This window comes from Numida meleagris, chromosome 1, assembly GCF_002078875.1.
Source record: "Numida meleagris isolate 19003 breed g44 Domestic line chromosome 1, NumMel1.0, whole genome shotgun sequence".
Taxonomy (NCBI): domain Eukaryota; kingdom Metazoa; phylum Chordata; class Aves; order Galliformes; family Numididae; genus Numida; species Numida meleagris.
The window spans coordinates 36,484,727-36,504,821 of record NC_034409.1 but is presented as its reverse complement, the minus strand read 5'-3'; the positions used below and the strand labels follow the sequence as shown (position 1 = coordinate 36,504,821).

The window sequence follows — 20,095 nt, the reverse complement described above, 5'->3', positions numbered from 1 at the left end:
CCCTGTCGCTAAGAGCTGTCATTGCAAGAGTCTGCTCAACTTCGCAGTGAAATACAGACATTCAGCCAACAACCAGAACTGCAGTATACTCTGAGCAGATGATACTTTGAGAGAATTTAGCCTCCAGCTGAAGACAACCAGCAGCCACCACTTCCAGAAACCCTCAAGTACGTGTATTGTATGTACTTACAGCTTTGATGACGATAGAACAATTTTTTTGTGTGTGTTAACAACAATAGCTATAACCTGACATCAGAATGGCTTTTAGCTTTGATCAAAAGTGTGGCAATGTTAGAGATTATAATACCTTTGTAATGGCTACCTCTTGGCTCTAACTGTTTGTTTTAGACTTCTCCCCCATATTGCCGTTACAGTCAATATGAGCATGGGTTCATGGCTGCTCTAAAGTTGTTTGACCACAGGTTACGAAAAGTAGCATTTCTAAGGTTGGGAACAACAACATGATGTTTGTCATCTGGTAGAGAGCTGCCTCAGAAAATAAAGTCTTGTTTCGGTGAGAAGAGTCTGAACATGTTATTATTAGAAAAGAAAGAAAAATCTTATTAAGAACTGATTGTATGTTTTGCAACACTGCTATCAGCAGTTCCTCATTCCTGGCTGCAATGATGCTGACTAGTTTCTTACCTTATTTGACTATTTGAATTAAAGATAATGTTCCTTTATCAATTCAGAATATCGTTGTTCTTTTTGTTTAAATGCAGTTCAGTTAGAAGCGCTGCTGTCACTTTTTCCTCACTCTTGGAGGGAGTTCCTCTAGTTAGAGTGTTATTTTATGTTGGTTTAATTTCACATCTTGAGGGAGTGAAGCTGTTTAAAATTCAGCATGTACAGCATGAATGGCTGTGGGCAAAAGAGATAATTTGTTGGGTTTTTTTTTTCCAAGATCGCTATGATTTTAAAAATTTCACCTCATGCTGCAATAGAAATTGAATATGGTAGTACAAGAATGGCTCTGAATTAGAGTGTACAAGGGCTGTACAAAATATATGCACTCTAGCCTCCCTGTTTTTACCAGGGCCAGGGGTTAATGTTTGAACCAAAGAACTGGGCACCAAGATTGTCTGTGTAAAACACTGAAACCAGAAATATTTTTCATGATGAATTATAATTGCAAGCAAATAGTCAACAGGTGCTTCTTGCCAGGAGACATAAATTGGCCTTGGCAGTTTGGCAAATAACACTCGCTTCATTCACACCAATAATATTAACCCTTTGCTGTCCAGATTTCACACAGAGATGCCAATTGTCCTTAAGGACTAATTTGAACTTTTGAATATATTTATATAAGTAAAGTATAAGTATAGTTTATATAATAAGTTTATATACATAATATATTTTTTATTTTTTATAGAAATACATATATATATATATATATATATATAATGATCCAAAGGCTATTGTTAACTGATTTAATTTTGCTTGAACAAGCAGGACCAATACTTTCCAGGCACAACTCATTTTTACTTCAGACCTTGCAATTCCTCCCTTTTGTTTTGTAACTGCTCCTGTAGCCGTTCAACTTTAAAAGACAGTAATGACTTTATTATTTTCTTATCTTCTATTTCTGCTTTTAGGTCTTGCTCATCTCTAATTTTATTCTTCTCTTCTTGATATGCAACTCATAAACATGTTCCTATCATTTTACAAATTACACCTTTATATTTTTCCTTCTTAGTCGAACCTCTCACAGCATCCAGTTGTTTCTCTGGAGCATCTAGATGTTTCTCTACAGCTTCCCATTGCTCCTCTACGGATTCCAAATCACACCAATGTTCATGGCCCCATTTTCCTGAGAAGATGGGGTTCAGATTAATACTGTGCTTTTATAAGTAGTAAGCGACGCTACTTGCCATCCTGCTGACTATCCAATTTGCTGCAAATAGATTTTTACCTGGTTTTGATTTATCAGCAATTTGGGTTTATTTATACCTTTATGGTAAATTGTAAGATTAGACTGGGTGATATTTAATAGCTCTTAATTATTTATCAATTTAATATAGTGATGCAATAGAGTTTGCTAGAATTGAAACCGTGACTTAGTTACTAAGGTTTGAAAATGGCAAGTTACATGTAAGACTTACTGCAGGGCATAGAGATTTCCTAAATTACTTGCTTGCCTTAAGGACTTTTCCCTTTCCAAATGAATTTCTCACTTTTTTCTTCCATCAGCATTTTGGAGAGTCTGCCCTAAGAGGTTTCTCATCTCAGGGGGAAGATTCTAGGTCACAGTTCACTGTGATCCTGGAGATCTCAAGGTGCTCTTTGCTTAGGATCACTATTTGTAGGGCTGCAATATAACTGATTTTAGGCAGTATTTTTCCATTCTGGCTACAGTTCATGTGAGGTAGTCCTGAAACTTTCCATCAACCATACAATTCTAATCCCAGATTGTACCATTCTGGTACCTTTCAGACTGGGCTACCCCCCAGACACCAGGAGTTCCTGGTGCAGTCAGGGAGTGCCCGATTGCCCCAACTCTGTGCACTTGTAAGAAAGACAAGAACATGATGCAGGGTTATTCTGAGCTTGTAGAGTGGCCCAGCAGGCTGCACCACCACAAACAGGTAGAGTCAGATTTGTTGCAATGAAATCAAGTAAACTCTCCAAGACATGTAATATTTCCATTGAGTCTAGAAGCAACTGAAAATGGGAAACAACTTCTATCAGAGGATGCAAGGAAACCTTAATCAGAGACTTCAAAACTGCTGAATTTTTTTTTAATTTTTTATTTAAGTTTATCTGGCTCTCTCCTAAAGAATAAATGGTGTTTTACTTGTGAATCAAAATAATACTTTAAGCTCTTGACAAAAAAAAAAAAGAGTATGCCTGGGAGTCTGGTCTTGCTATTTAATTATCATGTAGTTCTCATAATTCATAACAATACTACCAGGCCTCTAGACTAGAAATTGTCTAATGCTTATCTGAAAAGAATTTTAAAATGTGCATGCTGGACTTCTTATCTCTTTAATTCCTTAATCACTCCCTTTAAAAGTAAATATTACTTTAAATGTAATGCAAACTTCATATTTTATATATATATTTGTACAGTATTACATACATTATTTAAATGGAATATGTTATAGACTGTTGTTTTCTAGTTTATGATCGTAAAAGAAGCAAACAAAACTCTCATGAAGTAATATTTCCAACAATAATATGTCTAATAAAGCATGTTACTCCTTGAAAGACTTGGGATTGTACTGTAAGTTCCTAGGGATCATGATGATGAGGTCACGCTGCTTAGCTCATAACAGAGATTCTAACTAGAGGCACCTTGTGGTGGTCAGGTACCAGTGCCACCTTTGAGGACATTTAATTCTTCACAAATACAGTCTATTTGATAAAGTGCATAAAATGGCACTGTTTTGTGTTGAAACAAAGTGTCAGTTCCTACGGGACTCATAACTTCCCCCATGAATAAGAGTTCTGTAGCATAACCTAAATAGTCACCTAAGTCTTCACGGGCATTACTGAGTGAGCTGATGATGTCTTTGTGCCTCTTAACTCAGCTACAACTGTAAAACTAAAGAACATAAAGAAAAGAAATAAAAGAAGGAAAAAAAAAAGGAGACTCTATTGAGCTATCCTTAGAAGACTGTGACAAAGTATGTGAAATTGAGCTCTGCTATGGATGGTTCAAGCATCTTTTGGAAAGAAAACAATTATAGAACAATTTCAGGACATATTAACTGATTCTTTTGGGAAGAAACAAAGATGGAAAAGGCTCCCCAGAAGAAGGTATATCGTAACTAAAAGTTCAGCTGGTATTTAGCACTGAATCTGCAGTAAAAACTCCTAAATTAGTATTGTGTTAATATCAAGTCACCAGTACCAACCATTTTTGCCACAGAAATCCATTTCTATTGTGTTGCACTACTTAGAATCATAGAATACCTTGCTGGAAAGGACCATCCGCTTGGATTCTCTGCTTCAAGCAGATCAAAATTGAAAATCAAAATAAATTCTGAAGTCAAACCAAGTTACACAGGGTCTTGTCCAGCTGAGTTCTGAACATATCCAGAGAGAGATGCCACAGCCTTCCTGGACAAACAGTTTCTAGTGTCTGACTTCCCTCAAAGTGATTTTTATTTCTTTTGCCTCATGTCTTGTCAGATTTTATGGACTTGCAGCTTGTGGCTTCTTGCCCTATCACTGTGTGAGTCTGGGAAGATCCTGGCTCCATCTTCCATAAACGCTCCCACTATGTAGATGTAGATAGCAGTGAGATTCTCCTTTAATCTTCTCTTCCTTACATGGAATAAATACAGCTTCATCAGTACTTCCTTCCAAGTTGGGAGCTTCAGTCCACTGTCACCTCAGTGGCCCTTTGCTGAACTCGCTTCTGTATTCCAACATCTAGTCCTGGTGAACCCCAAAGTGGGCATGGTATTCCAGATGCAGGAGCATAAGTGCTAGTTCAGGGGGAATAATTACTTCCTTTGACCTGCATACCCATCGATTCATGACAATCACTTAAATACTTTGTTTCAGCGGGAAAACAATAGTTGTAGTGGTGTGCATGTGTACATGGCGCAAATAGGATAACATTTTAGGACCAAAATGCAGCAGTTATAAAGCATAATAATCTCTTAGTTATTTAATGCCCCATATTGAGAAATATCACAGAAGCTTTTAATATCACACCATTTCAGCACTGCAATGAAGTTCTGTCCTTGCTGCAATCAATGTTTATTTATAAGGGGATAAGATATCTGAATTCCAAAGATCAACTTGTTACATGCTGCCAACACCAAAAAGTCCTCTACTTCATACCTTCTACCAAATTTCAGTCAATCCCTCTAGACCTCTATAGCAAGGTTTCTATATCTCTGTAGCAAGGTTTCAACAGAAGTGAACTCAGATGGGCTGTGTTATCACGACCTGTCAAATTATTTTTATTTGATTTTTGCCTTCACCCTAACGTCTTCCTTGCCTTTCAGTCTGTGTTAGAAGACAGTACCTTCAGCCTTTGATCCTTTAGAAAATGCACACATAATTTCAAGACATGAAGAAGTTACAGAGTTTACCAATTACCTAAACTTTTCAGCTAAAGCAATTACATTAAGATCTCTATGCTTATGGTGTGTCATGTACCTAATCCAAAATTAATCAAATGATATCCTAAAGCAAAATCATTAATGAAAAAATACTTCTACCCACTGAATCTCTGAACAGTGTCTGGTTGCTGAATATTATGAATACAGGATTTTTTGCTGAGGACAACTACTGCAACTCCCATCCTCTAATGTTCCATGAATGTCAATTGAATTTGTCAATTCAATATTGACAAATTACAGTTTCTTGTTTATGTTTGTTTTTTTTTTCTTTTTGGTTAGTTTTTTTCTTTCAGTCAAGCCTGAGGTGCTGCATCTTTTGATTCACTGAAAACTCAACTCCCAGTTGCAAGTACATTTTAACAACACTGTTTGGAAAGACAATGGGCAGCCAAATCAAGCCTATTTTCATTAAAACCAATCTTTATGCATACACAAGAAAATAGTGATTGCTAAACAAACATGAGAGATGACTGGCAGTTTGTTATTGTTTACTTGAGTTAGGATAAGAAAATTGACCTTGAATTGTGTATTCAAGTAACAAAATTCCTACTGAATTCTCTTTCATTTTCTATTTCAAGGGACCATACTCTTCCCGAAATGTAACATTAGAGTAAACTGTCTGAATCTAATACTACAAGTAGACAAACACCCAAATTGCCTAATCTTACCTGAATCTGAACTAAACCTACCATTGTTGCCTTCGGATTATTTCACTCGAGATAGATCTAATTGTTGCTATTATCTCCATGCAAACTCAACTACTTGTGTGTTTAGTGGTCAATTTAGAGGTTAAAGTATACAGCACAAGCTAGTTCAAATCTTGAGCATAGGTGGTTCAGTTAGAGATGTTCTGTGTAGTTATGCGTAGCCACAGGTAACCACTATTCCATCCTTAAATGCATATTAATATAGACACATAATTGTATTTGGTTGTTATTGTTTTTTAACCAGTACTTCATAAAAAGATGTATCACGTTAGATTAAAATGATTGACTGTACAAATGAGTATAGTTCAAGAGAGATATCCTAGCATTCACTGAAGATATTTTAAGGAAAATCTGAAACTTCTTTTTTATCTTTGCTGCCTGTGTCACAGTTTAAAGTATCTGATTTTAAGAATAATGATGCTCGTGGTAGAACATTGGAGGAAGATATCTTTACTGTCCTCTGATATGAATAGCATAAAAGAGAGAAGAGCTTGAAAGAAAAAGGAAAAGGTGAAATACTACCCAGACTGTATGGAATCAGCGATGTCATTTAATGTCCCAGATACTTGTATGAATGGACTTGGACAGAGAAACAAAAACATCTGCTAACAAGGAATTGTTGATAATGTCCTTGTGGAGTGTTGATTATCAGAAATATCTCCAGCGAGAAACCCAGAAAGATGTTCAGGGTGAACAACTCTGTGAGACTGTGTAAGAGTCACCTGAGCAAATATTGGTATCTATTTGCAAGCTAATTATCTCTCATTATAGTCAACGGAGAAAAATTGGCATTGTGGAGCATGATTCATCCCAAGGTAAACATCTAAAGTAGATCAGATTAAATATGCACTAGGACTTCCTATTTGTCTCTCTTGATGACAAATGGAGCTCGTCATGACTAGCTCGGAGGAAAATATCTACCTACCTTGCAGATCTGTTAAGTTAGGTGAAGTGAATCCCACATCTATATTTGGACTATTTTGACCTGTGCATACATGTCCCACTTTCAGGCAAAACAATGGAATGGCTAACACAGCACAACAGAAAGCAAAGCTGACGTTTCTGGTACATTTGCACAATTAGGCTTCAGATGGAAACAGTTCTAAAACACCTTGCTATGAGCAAGATAAATAGCTATCCTTATTCTTTCAAATCCATTTAAAAGTATTTTACCACTAAATACTAGAAAAGCATTCATAAACCTACTAGGAATAAGCAGCTCTCCACTGCATTCATTCCTCTTTCACATGGAAAACACAGAAAGAGTCACAACAAGCATCCAAATGACCAGCTTCATTTGCCCTCTCTGTGCTGCAAAGCAAGTGACCCAAAGCTATGTAACTTCGTATAAAAAGAAAACAATGTGAATTTGCTAGTGACCTAAATGCATGAATGAAACATGCTGCCAGAAGGGAAGAAATCAGCACGCCTAAATGCATTTGCAAGTACTCATGCCTTGTCCTCAGCCACCAGCTGGGGCTGCCTCAGCCCCTTACAGGTCTCATTCACTATTCCAGTTTGGGATTAATAGTTGTTTGCATTGTAGCTTAAACAAGCGGTCCATAATTCATTTGATTATTTCTGAATTACCCCATAAAACAGGAGTGATTTTTTTTCCATTTAAGCTATAGGTAAACAAAAAAAAAAATATTTAAAAAAGTAAAAATTAAAACATGGTCTTGAAGTTTCCCATCAACAAAGACAGTTACAAATGAGTTGGCTGGGAGAATAAAATACCATTGAATCCTCTCTTTCTTTTATGCTGTCAAAGCTTTTGTTGTCTCCCAGCTAAGTCAGTCTCGGTTTTCCATGTCTATATTAGATATTGTGCCAAAAGTACACTGCAGAGCTTAAGACCACTTGAGAAGTGCTGTAGTCCTAAAATGACAAAACTCATTTCGGAATATGATGCATTTGCATTGGCAAAATAATAATGTTGCGCACAGGCACTCTCTCAAGACAGAGGTTACTCCCTGACTCTTTTCCTGCAGCATTCATGTTTCTGCACTGTATTATAATCGCTCTGCCCATCTTAGCAATATGATTTAATGCTAGTCTAACTTTACAAGTCATGAGCTCTTTTCTGCTGAGACTGCAATATACACACACATGCACACATCGAAAAATAGTTATTTTTCTGATTTGCATTCATCTCTCTGAAGAATCCTTTGATCTACACATATAACCTCCTCTTCACCCCTCCTCCTTCTCCAACCTGCTTTCATTTATTACTACACAGTGCTTGTTTTCTGCTGAAGCTTGTCAAGGGAGAACAGATATAAGCATCTGTATTATTTATCTCAGACAAAAATGTGGTTCCCTCTTCTTCAGACACACTTTCTGCTTGATAAAGAATGTATCACTGCCCTCATAAGCTAAAGATTATTTTAGAACTTGGGTTACATTGTTCTAGCTTCCTCTTAAAGTCAATGGAAGTCTAGTGGAAAATGATTCCCAGCCAAGGAAGATGGTCTGACCAGGATGACAGTTGAGAAAAACAAGAAGAGCTCTAACACTTGGACCAGACTCCTAATCATAACCAACACTGAATATGACTTCCTAGCAGGCACTGATCTCTGCTGTCTGGTGACCAGTGATAGAACCCAAGGGATCAGGATGAACCTGTGACGGGAGGTTCAGGTTGGATATCAGGAAACGGTTCTTCACTGAGAGGGTAGTGGGGCTCTGGAGCAGGCTCCCCAGGGCAGTGGTCATGGTGCTGAGCTTGCTGGAGTTCAAGAAGTCTCTGGAAAAGACTCTCAGACATAGGGTTTGAATTTTGGGTGGTCCTGCATGGAGCCAGGAATTGGACTTGATCCTTTTGAGACTCTTCCGACTCAAGATACTTTACAATTCTGTGATTCTATGAAATTGGAAAGAATTAGTAAGGTATCGTTTACCTCACTGATAAATACTGGTAAAGGTAGCACTCAGCTGACACTTCGTGCCACTCTAGTCTTAATATAATCTCTCAGAGTAAGGCATACATTAGCAATGTCCACTCTGCTATTATAATGTTCTATATTTGGAAAGAAAAAAACAACAACCCTGAAGCTAGAGTATTCAAGCTGATGCAACATGTTAGCTCACTTTCTGTGTAACAGCTTCCCACTCCACAGTCATGCTTCCATTTTGCACTGTTGACACTGCCTTTTAAAAATGATGCATTGCTATAAAATTCAGCAAAAAAGAGTCTTAGCTTCCCATTGAATTCATCTTAAGTGTGAGTTGGAAGCCTAAATGTTTGCTTGGATGTGGGCTCAAAACTGTATTTTAAGGCATTTCCCCAGTGAAAAACAATTCTCTTGGTGAGTCATCTTGTCTTAGTGTCTTTGGGCTCTACAAGTGAGGTGAGTAGATGTTGCTGCAGTGCTCAGTCATATAAAACCACAGCTGCCTCATTTGTAACCACATGGGGAAGGATCAATACCATTAGCTACAGTCGAGTTATCTTGTTGACATATTTGACCCTAAATGGTTGCCTAGAACACACAGGGGTGATGACTTGTGGAGAATAACAAAACATCAGGGGATCATAAGTAAATTTTTATTTTGTCTTTCCCTGGGAAGTGGCTACCTGGCAACCTGCATGACATAATTTACTCCGGGTAGTAAGTGTAGCTGCCTACCTATTCCTCCCGAATGTACAACTGTGAGGCCTGAGCACACAGGAACTGCAGTTGTGGGGCTCAAGTGGGGTGTGCTGCACAGATAGACTTCTACTTCCCACTTCTTTTAGCTCTCATTTCACCTATTCAGAATGAGCAGGATTAAGCCGGATCATTATGTGCTGCAAGTAGTATATGCCCACAGCAAATTACTGTCTAAAAAGCAGCAGAGGTCCTGTGAGTTAGCAGGGCATCTGAGGGACCATACCTACCAAGATATCACTGAGATGACACGGCTCAAATGCTACTGTACTCAAAAATCCCCTCAGTCCTTTTAATTCCCTCGTTTTGGGCAGAGTTCAAGATTGTGCTGTTTTCCAACCCAAGCCTTTTTTCACTTCGGTTGCTGTCAAGCGAGCGACCCAGCAGCCTACCAGCATGCCAGCAGCCATGCGGGGGCTGGCAGAGGAAGCTCGTTTGCATACGTACAGTCACACATGCAACCACGTCTAGAAATCTGCTCCTGTGTAGCCCTTTGCATCACGACATGAAGGAAATGTCTACACACAGGTTCGTTTGAAGACAACTACAAGCAAGCAAGCCCTGATAATCTCCTCTGTTATTTCCTACTTCACTCCAGATGAGCTGTTTCTGATGCAGGACAAACCACCAGCCACATCCAGTCCCAGCCCTGCAGACAGGTCAATTGTCGGGTGGCACATCTGTTTCTTGCTGTCAAGGTTAGCCTCCAGTAAGTCTTGTTCAATTAAACTCAACTTTAGCAAATGATCACGTTAGAGGGCTCAGTCATGCCTGGCCTCTGTATTCGGGGCTCTGATATTCCTGTCACCAGGTTTTGTGGGTGCCTGCTGAGCGGGTGTTGCATCAGCCCATTCCACCAGTGGCTCAGCAGCCCCAAAGCCAACGCTCTACTCCCATTTCAGCCATGATTCCCAACACAGTTTCTACTAACCGCTTATTTACAACACAGCGTGTCTGACAGCAGACTGAAGGATAGGACAGCTTCCCCTGCAAGCAGAAAAATACGTCTCCGATGTCCTCACAGACACGCCGAATCCTTTGAGTCGAACCTCATATGCCCTTTAATATTTGGAAGACGCAACACAGCCGCTTCGCTGCAGCAGCGAGCCCTGGCTGCGGCTGGAGCCTGAGGGAGAAGCTCTCCGCATGCCTGCCTGCCTTCCCTCTCCCGCCCGCGCCTGTCCTCCCCCGTCTCCGGACGCTCAGCTCCCAGCCCTTCCTCGGCCCCTCAGAGCTCGCCCCTCGCCTCACCCCGCGGCGGGGGCAGCTCCCGCCCCACCGCCCACCCTCCCGCGCGGAGCTGCGCACGCGCAGGCATGCTCACTGACGGGGGGAGCGGGACGCGGTGGCGCGGCGCTGCCCGCCTCAGCTCGGCTCGACTCGGCTGGGCTGGGCTGGGCTCGGCTCGGCTCGCACCATGAGGCGGGCGACCGCGTGCCTCCGCGCTCTGTGCCTCCTGCTCCAACTCCGAGCTGCAGGTGAGCGGGGCGGGCGTGGGCCGGCCGCGCACCTGTTGTGGCGGGGCTACGGCCGGCAGCGGGCGGGCGCCGTTCAGCACCGCGGTCAGCGCTCGCCCGGCCCCGGCCGCGGCGGAGCGGGGGCTGCGGGCGTACGCGAGGAGGCGGATGCGTTTCTCTTAATCCCCTTTTCTCCGCTTTCCTCTTCTTCGGGGGCGGGAGGCGTTACGATTCGCCTTCGCTCGCGGAAGCAGGGTTATGAAAAAGGGCAATTTCGGCTGCGGCGGCCGTCGCTTCGGGGCGGCGGGGGTGATAAGCCCACTGCCTGCAGTGCCTCGCTCCGAGTCGGCGTCCGATACGTGCGCGAAGTTGTGCGGCTCCGCTCCGGGCTGCTCCCGGTCCCGACACCGCTCCGTGCTCGGAGCCTCTCCTCTGCGCGGAGTTAAGCCTCGGTATCCCCAGGATGGAAATAGAATCTGCGGTAAGGGTAGAATTAAGTAAGTTCTCAGTAAAGTGGAAGTGTTTCCTTCTCTATGGCAGCACTGCTACTTCTCAGGTAGAAAATGGCTGTTGCACCCCACATTTAACTTCACTGAAGTTTAATTAAGAGAAAAAATTAAATGCACCCCTAGATACTGTGTACCCTTTTGCTCCCATAAATGATATTTTTAGGAGAGACATTTTAGATGAGAGACATTTGCACTGCCTTATCGCAGAATAATTAAAAGTAATAATTGAGCTTCACGTCTCTTAATGTGGAAGCAGTGCACGTACACATATCCCACGCACAGCTGATCTGTGTATGAAAATAGCTGTGTGTCTGGGTGCAGCTGTGAGCGGGCACCACATCCTTTTGTTTGCTGTGGGCTGTGGAAGTGCTGTGCAGTGGTTATTGGTGTTTGGTTGCCCTGGAATATCAGGCTGCACTTCATAAAACCTCAGGAGCCTTCTTCCTTTCTGGTTAGAAAGCTCATGCTGTTATGCCTTAGATTCGTGTATGAGAGAGATTATTGACTGAAAGGCAGAGCACATCCTGCGATCCATTTTAATAACAGCCTTAAGCTGCTATTAGATTGTTCTTTTACAACATGTACTAAAGTGATCGTATGTACAAAATTAGTGTACAGCCTCTGTTTGACAGAACATGCTTTCTAATCTCAGTTCATCCTCTACAAATGGTGGACTTCACATTACTTTAGATGTGCTTCATTTTTCTATCCTACTAATATTCTGCCAGAAAGCCATTTATGTTCCTTACTAAGTTTAACTTGCTTTGTTAAGTCACTGAGAATGCTTACAAAGCTTGACCTTTATTATGAAAATGTCTCTAATAATGAGAAAAATAGAGGAAAAATAACCTACAAAAGTTCACGTGGTGTTACTTTGTTCCCCAGGCAATCTTGGAGAATAAGTGTTTCAGAGAAGCCAACAGAAAAGATAGACAGGAGATGCATTCAGCCTTTGCATGCTGGGCATAGCTCCCATTGAGTGCAAGAGCTGTGCTTCCTCTAGGCAGGGCTGAGTGCAACTCGTTCCCATTGAAAGTCATTGAAGATGTCATAACAATAAAATAGCACAGCAAGCTTAAACTGCTCAGATTTCTCTGTTTCATCTGATGCAAGTAGAAAATTTGGTCTTTCACGGAGTACTGTTATAGGCATATTTTATGAATAGCCCAAACTTATAAATTATTGACACTGCTTTTGCAGCTTTTGTTTATGTGATATCATAAAATGGATTCTACTTGCTACTTGTGTTGGGTCACAGATTATATCCCAAATGTCAATTTTTGATAGTGTGATGGGAGCTGTTTGGCTTTTCATGTTTCATTTTGTTCTGAGGCTGACTATACATGAGGTGTGCTTCTGTGTAAGGGAACAGTGGGGAAACTGTCAGCAGACATGAACAAAGTCTCCCTTAATATCAACTGGTGATAACAGAAAACGTAAGCTCACGTTTACTTGATCTGATACTACTGCAAAAATAATTCATTCTCTAAAATGTTTAAGTAGTGGTTTTTCAGAGTAAGTCAGTGCATGTCATATTGCAAATCTGTTTTGCTATAGAAAGACAATTCTGTTACAGTTGTGTCACAGTAGCTACATATGTACCCGCAAAAAAAAGGAAAGTAGCTCTTTCAAAAAAGTGTCCGAGAATTTACCTGTCCTTAAAAAGGTATCATTTTACTAAGTTGATTTAGGTACCAATTCAAAAAAATTTGACAGCTGTGTAAGCAGCAAATTAAATCCAACTGTGCTGCTGGTATGCTGGTATATCACTTGCTGAAATCAAAGACACTTGTGTGCATATCTGGAAGTAGAATTAGACCTTTCTGCTGAATGCAGCAGGTGAAGTAATCAACCTGTATAGAGCTTGCTGTTGGAGGAAGACCTAAATTTGTAACAACTGATTACAGGTCAGCATGAATCTTTGACTTGTATTATGTATCACATTAGAGAGTGCAAGACAGGTTATAATTTTCTTAGCAGCTATGATCTAATGCATGTTCTTGCATTGAAAAATGAATGTCTCCAAAGAATACTAGAGAGCATTGTTTCCTTGTAAAAGAATGGCAGGTGGTAGTAAAACCACAAAGTGATGCATTAGACTAGCTTGCAATTCGAGCTATTTGCATCATTGAGGTTACTCAACTAATTAACTATTTCATTTCACTTTCATTTTTAGCAAATTTCATAAGAAGAGTTAAAACATGATTGATTAAATATCCAGTTGCAGTAAATAACCCAGGAAAATAATCTAGACATGAAAAAGACTTTCTCATTTAACAATTAGACTATGAACCCACCACCTCCCTTATGTTAAGGTCTTAACAGAGCATTTTTGCAGTATTTGTACTGAGAGGAACAAATTTTGCTGTTGGAAAAGTGAAGACTCAACAACAGGAGATTTGGTCAGGTCATCTAAGACATGGTTTAATGAGCAAAGGCCTTATGGTAAGTTATAAGGACTTCAGTTAACTTTTTTTTTCTCTTCTCCAGTGAAGAGATGCATTGATATTCTTAAGTAAGGACCAGTGCTTATTTACCAGCCTTTGCAGGGAGGGAGCATGTAGATCCTAGTCTCAGTCTCTCAGTAGATTCCTTCTTGAAGCCTATCAGTTGAATCAAGTAAAATCCAAGTAGGAAACCATTGTATTTTATCTTCTTGGGGCAATGCTTTATTAAGATGAGGATTGCTTGTATCAAAACTGAAGTTTCTTTGATCACAAGCTAATGCTCCTTTGGGAAGAATTCACTAGTTGTAGAACTGCGGGGGGTGGGGGGGGGAGCTGGGAGGGGGAGTGCTATTTTCTAAAAATCTGGGGAGTGTAATTCTAGAGTTGAGATGAGATGTGCACAAAATGCATTCACAACCAAATCCCTTTAGTTAGTCTCATGCTAGTGTGTGAATAGTGCTAACTTCTAAATACATTCTGAGTGAATGTGAAGAAGCTATTGATTTTAAAAATGTATTTGAATTCTGCTTCATTACACTAACATAATCTAAACGTGGATGGTACTTATAATTGCCTTTGGTAGAAAACATGCTGCTGGGCTTGAGTGGGTGTTTTTACTAGAATAGACGTTTGTGCCTTTTATTAGTAGACTCATGGATAATCAGAGGGTAGTCATCTGTCTCTATAAAAGTTCAGCTGGGGAAAAGCAGTTTTATAATTCAGTATCAGGATTCAAATTATTTTTGAAGAGATAGTTGGAGAGGAGATTTTAGACATATATTCTACATGTGGAAATTCTTGCTATTCGTAATTTTGAAAGGCATCGTCTACAAGAGGATTATGTTCAGTACATCCATTATGAAATTATTGAGGTTTGTGATCTTGGAATCTCACCATAATTTCATTTACTGCATTATGAGAAGACTGCAGCATCTCTGACAGCAAAGGGTGGTTCCATTTTCTCCAGAGAGTGAGGCAAGAGCCTTGTTTAAAAGCCATGAATTGGGCTCTTGGGGGAGTCTGTCTCTCGAGTCTGTCTCTATGAGTGTGGTCCTCTCCATGGGGATGTCCTGAGGCCTGTTAGTTGGGGCTAGGAGGAGGGGTACAACTCTCGTTCCATGAAGCACTGTCATTGTCTGTAGGATTTTCAGCATGACGTTGGAATAAGTGCTTGGAGAAGATTAATAAAATCTGCTCAGAAATCCTTGGTGTGATCTAGAGCAGAATTACTACAAAAATAATAATTAAACAAAACCCTGCCAAAACTTTAAAACCAAGTTCAACTTATCTTCATACCAGCTACTGATTTCCATGGATGTACTATGTATTTATGTCCATGTTATGCAGAATAAAATTCATCCACAACCTTTGCTTGGAAAATGCCAGTAATCACAAAAATAGCAAATTGTTGCAGCACCTTCTCACACATTCTGGAAAAAAAGAGTCTAATGTGACACTATATAGTACATCAATGCCAAGGCATATGAGTATGGCAGAATACTTAAGTGCCTTTGGGACCAATGGCTCATCTCTTAATTCACATGAGTAGACCTACTGAAAGCAACTGTCTGTAGTATCCAGTTTCAGTATTGACATCTCAGGCAACAAGCCCATAAAGTGAGATGTAAAGTGCCTTTTTGAAAAAGATATGACTTGTGCTTAATTCTAACACACTGTAACTGTGGATGTTTTGAGTCAGAGCACTTTTTTTTTCCCTAGTGGAAAGGACAAATTCAGCAAAAAAAAAAATAGAATTTGCAGATGTTTCTATTCTCAGCGGACAGCTTTTTAGAAAAGGAAAGAATTCCATGCAATTCTTTCTGACATATTCCCCCTCTCTCTCTCACATACTTATGCATGTGTTCTCTCGCACATGTAAAGAAAAGAAAATGTGTATATCTGTGTGCAAGTGTATGCGCGCATCCATACACGCATATGCATTTTGTCAGTGTTGTTTTGATCAAAAGTTCTGAATACTTCGTTCAAGAGCAAATCGAAATATTATTTCAAATTTTTACAGTTGTCCTGTGTTTTCTCAGCTCTGGTGCTCTGAATTTTTGACATGCAATAGGTACTAGTCCTTCCATGGAAAAGGCCAGGCCTTTTGATTGTTGGAGCTTGCTAGGAAAGCACAAAACCCTACCTATACAGGTCTGTAAGCTGGCTGCTCTGTAACATGGTGTTGCCATTGCTAGCAGCAAAGATAAAAGCTTTGTACTGAGTTTGCAAGGCTTCGTGATTGAGGCTCGTCAGACCTGGTCCACCTGAACTTTTTTTGACCTGGATTAGCTTTAACAGTAATTTCTCTATTTGACCAAGTCTCTTTATCTGCTTTCCTCTTGTTTGTCTTTCTATGATACAATTATAAGTGTATACAGATAGCAGTAACAAGCAGGTGTTCTATGTAGAATGAGATATTTATGACTCTAACATGAACAGGTATTGGAGAGAGACATGGGCCTGATGTAAGGACAGAGGCATGTGGAGTGAGGATAGTAAGAGGTGGAGCACAGGCTTGGCAGTAGAGAACACCATGCTATCAGCAGCTCTGTCATAGTCAGTTAAAAGAGCGGACCAGGAGCTTAACATAGTTGGTTTTAGGGGTTAAGAAAGAGAACAAAGAAATACTATCTAACATGACGCTAGATAGTAAATTAAAATGGAGCTTCCCTTTTGCAGATGCAACCTCCAGGTTGCTAAAGGCCAGTGGAAGAAAAAGAGGGTTGTAAGTGCATGTTAGTGAACAAATGTATTTATATATATATATGAGCCTCAGAGGATGGAAGAAGAGTGGAGAAAGAAACCATTAGTGTGAAGACCACGTTCCTCCTGGCAAAGGACTCAGGTGCTAACAACTGTCCCAGACATCACCCAGAGAAACAGTGGAGGGGTGAGCATAACACCAGGCAAACTGATAAAAACTAGGAAGTATGTATGTGCTGCTAATTTTATTGTATTATTGCTAATGATGCTTCTTGAACTAGACTTTTAATATTTTATGATATCAGTGAGCTCTTGGCATTATTAACATGTATGAGGTGTGCTTCCTCTTTGCCCATAAACAAGGCTTTGAACATGAAGGTGCTGAGAAGCTTCTTTTAGCTGAATGAGGCTCTGAGAAGCCATGCAGGAGTGTCCCTGAGAAAAGGTTATTAGGTCTAACAGCCTGCTTTGTGTAGGGGATAACTTCATTGGTGTTGCTTTAACAGTTTGTCTTAAGAAAAAGCTGCAGCACAAAGGAAGGATCTGATCAGGATTTATGTTTTGTTATTTTTCTCTGAACCATGGAAACAGTTTTACAGCATGCAAGCCCCTCTAGTACAAGGACTACAATACGTAAGAAGGTATCTTCACGGGTGAATTCTTCTATAAATTCCCAAACTTTCAGTACGTACTACCAAACCAGAAAGTGGATCATGCTTCCTCTCTTTCAGTTTTACCTGTTTGGCCTCATGGAAAGACTTTTCAAAAGTATGTTCGGTTTGTCTGACCAATGGTGAAGTCATATCATAGAATTTCATAATAGATCTTGGCCAACTTTACTAGAGTTGAAGAGTAGTTTGTTTTTTGCTAATGCTGTATAGACTATTCTAATGAAATCTAGATTTGACTGATGTACTACTTTGCTGACAGTAAGACATACTATTAACTAGACAATACAAATGCAAGGCATATTGCTTCCAGACAGCTTTTTTTTTCCTTTGCGCTTTCAGCATCATTTAAAACATTTTTATTTCCTATCAGATATGCTGACTCCTCTTGATACGCTAAATCTTTTTTTTCAGTAAGATAGATGAGACAAGCATGAAGAAATATACTTCTGTATCTTCTGAAGTCACAGCCAAAATAATACTCCCTTGACTGCACAATAAGGGAAAACCTTCATAGCCCAGAAAAAAAAAAAAACAAACACAGAAATCCTTTAAAGTTATGGTAGTGTTTATCCTATGTCTAGAAATTACTTGCAGTTAGCATTTTCCTTAGTATGTTTGTTATCTGGACCCCTGAGGATTAGATCCATTCTCATAAATAGCTTATCATAATAGCTTGATATTAAGCAATTTATCGCATAGTGAAGAGAGAGATGTATATTTTTCTCTTCCTCTAGGCCAATATCTATTTGGCTCTATTTTGACATATAGACCAGAGAGAACTCCATCTCAGTGAACTAAGAAGAGAAAGGTAGTGAAATCTCCCAGCTGTAGGAATGTTGGCATTGCTGAAGAGGACTGATCAATGGTCTGCATAAGTACATTGACCTGCATCTTATAGTGATTCTGGTCAGCTGTTTCAGAAGAGATGAACCATTGTGTGAAAGGTGATCAAATGTGCAGCTTGTCCAAAGCCTGGGGCTAGTCTATAGTGTGTGAAGGAAGGTTATATGGGACAAAGGGCATCTTTCAGAACAGTGAGCTACAGAGAGAGGAAAAAAAAAGAAGGAATGTGGAGATCAGGCTACAGAATTTAATTATCTAAGATCAGTAAGTAAGTCTTTTTTCTGAAAATCAGAAGTTATTTGGCAATAGCATTAAGTGCTGTAAATCCAACTGCATTTGAGTTAAATTTACCTTTGAAACCAATCAATCAATTTTCAACATACTTTTCCCTTATGAAATGACAATACATTTTCTGCCTTTTTTCCCCTCTAATTTACAGCTTTTTTAAAATGAGAATTTCAGTCTTGGAATATACCAAGATATCTAGAATTATAAAGAGATTTCAATGTTACATAATGCTAGTTGTAGTATTAAGTGTGAATTCTAAGATTGATGCGCAGTGTGTCTGTATTCACCTGAGTATTTCACTTACTAACTTTGTAGAGCACGGAAGTGCTGTTGGTGAGTTTGGGGTGAATGCACTACTTACAAATGGTAAATATACTATATATATCTCATTACATAACATAAAGAATTAGAGAATGTTGAAGAACCTACTTTATTATGAATCTAAGTTGTTCAGATTAAAGCAAATAATAAGACTTACAGTAATGACCACAAATTGTTTTTCCAGACAGACATCAAGACTTCAAACACCATTATCTTGGCCCTATCAGGAGTACAATAAATTTTATGTCCCACTGGGAGTCTCTTTTCCCAATTGAATAAAGTTCTGGTTTTGGACTCAAGAGATACATATCTGTAGAGCTGTGATACTTTTTGTCTTAAAACAAGAAAACATTGCTGCTGTGTTACTGGCCTCTTAATGGGTCTTGATTATCTTCAATTTTTTTATCTGTCTGTTTTAGAGAAAGTGAAGGTGTTTGGGAGCTGGAAATCTGTAACAATTTTCTGGCAGATTGGTTTCAAATAAAATGTCAGCTCTCAGAGGCTACTCAGGGAGTCAAATCAGTCCTGGGATTTCTCTGTTAAGCAGAGACTAACTAGAATAGTCAAAAGCACCCACTACATCTTTCGGATTAAATTTACTATTTATTATTTATTTATTACATGGCTTTCATTTTTGCCTACGTAATATACATTTGTAGTGTATGACAGGTACAGCAGCATGAGCTATCTATCTAGTATTCTTCTAATTTGACTGTCTATTTTCATTAGTTAATTTTTGTGCTTCCCCCCCACTTCCAGGACAAGACTTCCAGTGGTGGGGGGGGGGGGTTTGAGGATTTTTAGGAGAAGGAATAAAATTATTTTAGTTAAAGGGTGATATAAGTACTGGATACAAATCCGTCTTGAAGAATGATTCTCTGAAATAGAGTTCAAACAGGGTAATGTGACTAGAATATAAAAATTCACTTTAGGATCAAGTTTGCTAAGATTATGGAAGAGACTCTTCTAAGAGTTCTGTTTTTAGAGCTGTCTTAAGTCTAATTTTCTGAATCCCCGTGTATGCTGGTACAGTTGAAGCTTAAAAGACACCAAAATCACTTTTTGCTATCATATTGTACTACTTTGGTTCTTCATGGTTCCTGATGCTTTCCCTGGGGGCAACAAAGATGAACTTGTTTTTGATGTGTGGATACAGAACTAGATATGGGAAGGAGAAGAGAATTCCTATTCCCTTCTCCTAGGAATGGAGACTAGTAAATTTGCAGGTGATGTGTAGCAGAAGTGCTGGTGTTTCTTATGACTTATGTCTCTGAATGCCTCATTGGTGCACAATATTTGTTCTCAGAACTGAAATTTTGGGGTGTTAAGAAAGAATATTCATCAGATTAAGAAGAAGCCAGAGGTTCTGCCAGAGGATCAATGGTGGCCTGCTGCCAAGGTCACTTCAGGCATGGAGAGCA

General features: G+C 39.6%; 1 protein-coding gene across 1 annotated transcript in view; it reads left to right on the top strand.

Annotated features, from left to right (window-relative positions):
• Positions 11,117-20,095, top strand: part of PTPRR (protein tyrosine phosphatase, receptor type R) — a 145,194-nt gene continuing 136,215 nt past the window's right edge. Inside the window, exon 1 of the mRNA XM_021385167.1 lies at positions 11,117-11,373. Within this exon, the coding sequence (XP_021240842.1) occupies positions 11,151-11,373 (223 nt within the window). The 5' untranslated portion in view covers positions 11,117-11,150. The remainder of the gene's footprint in view (positions 11,374-20,095) is intronic.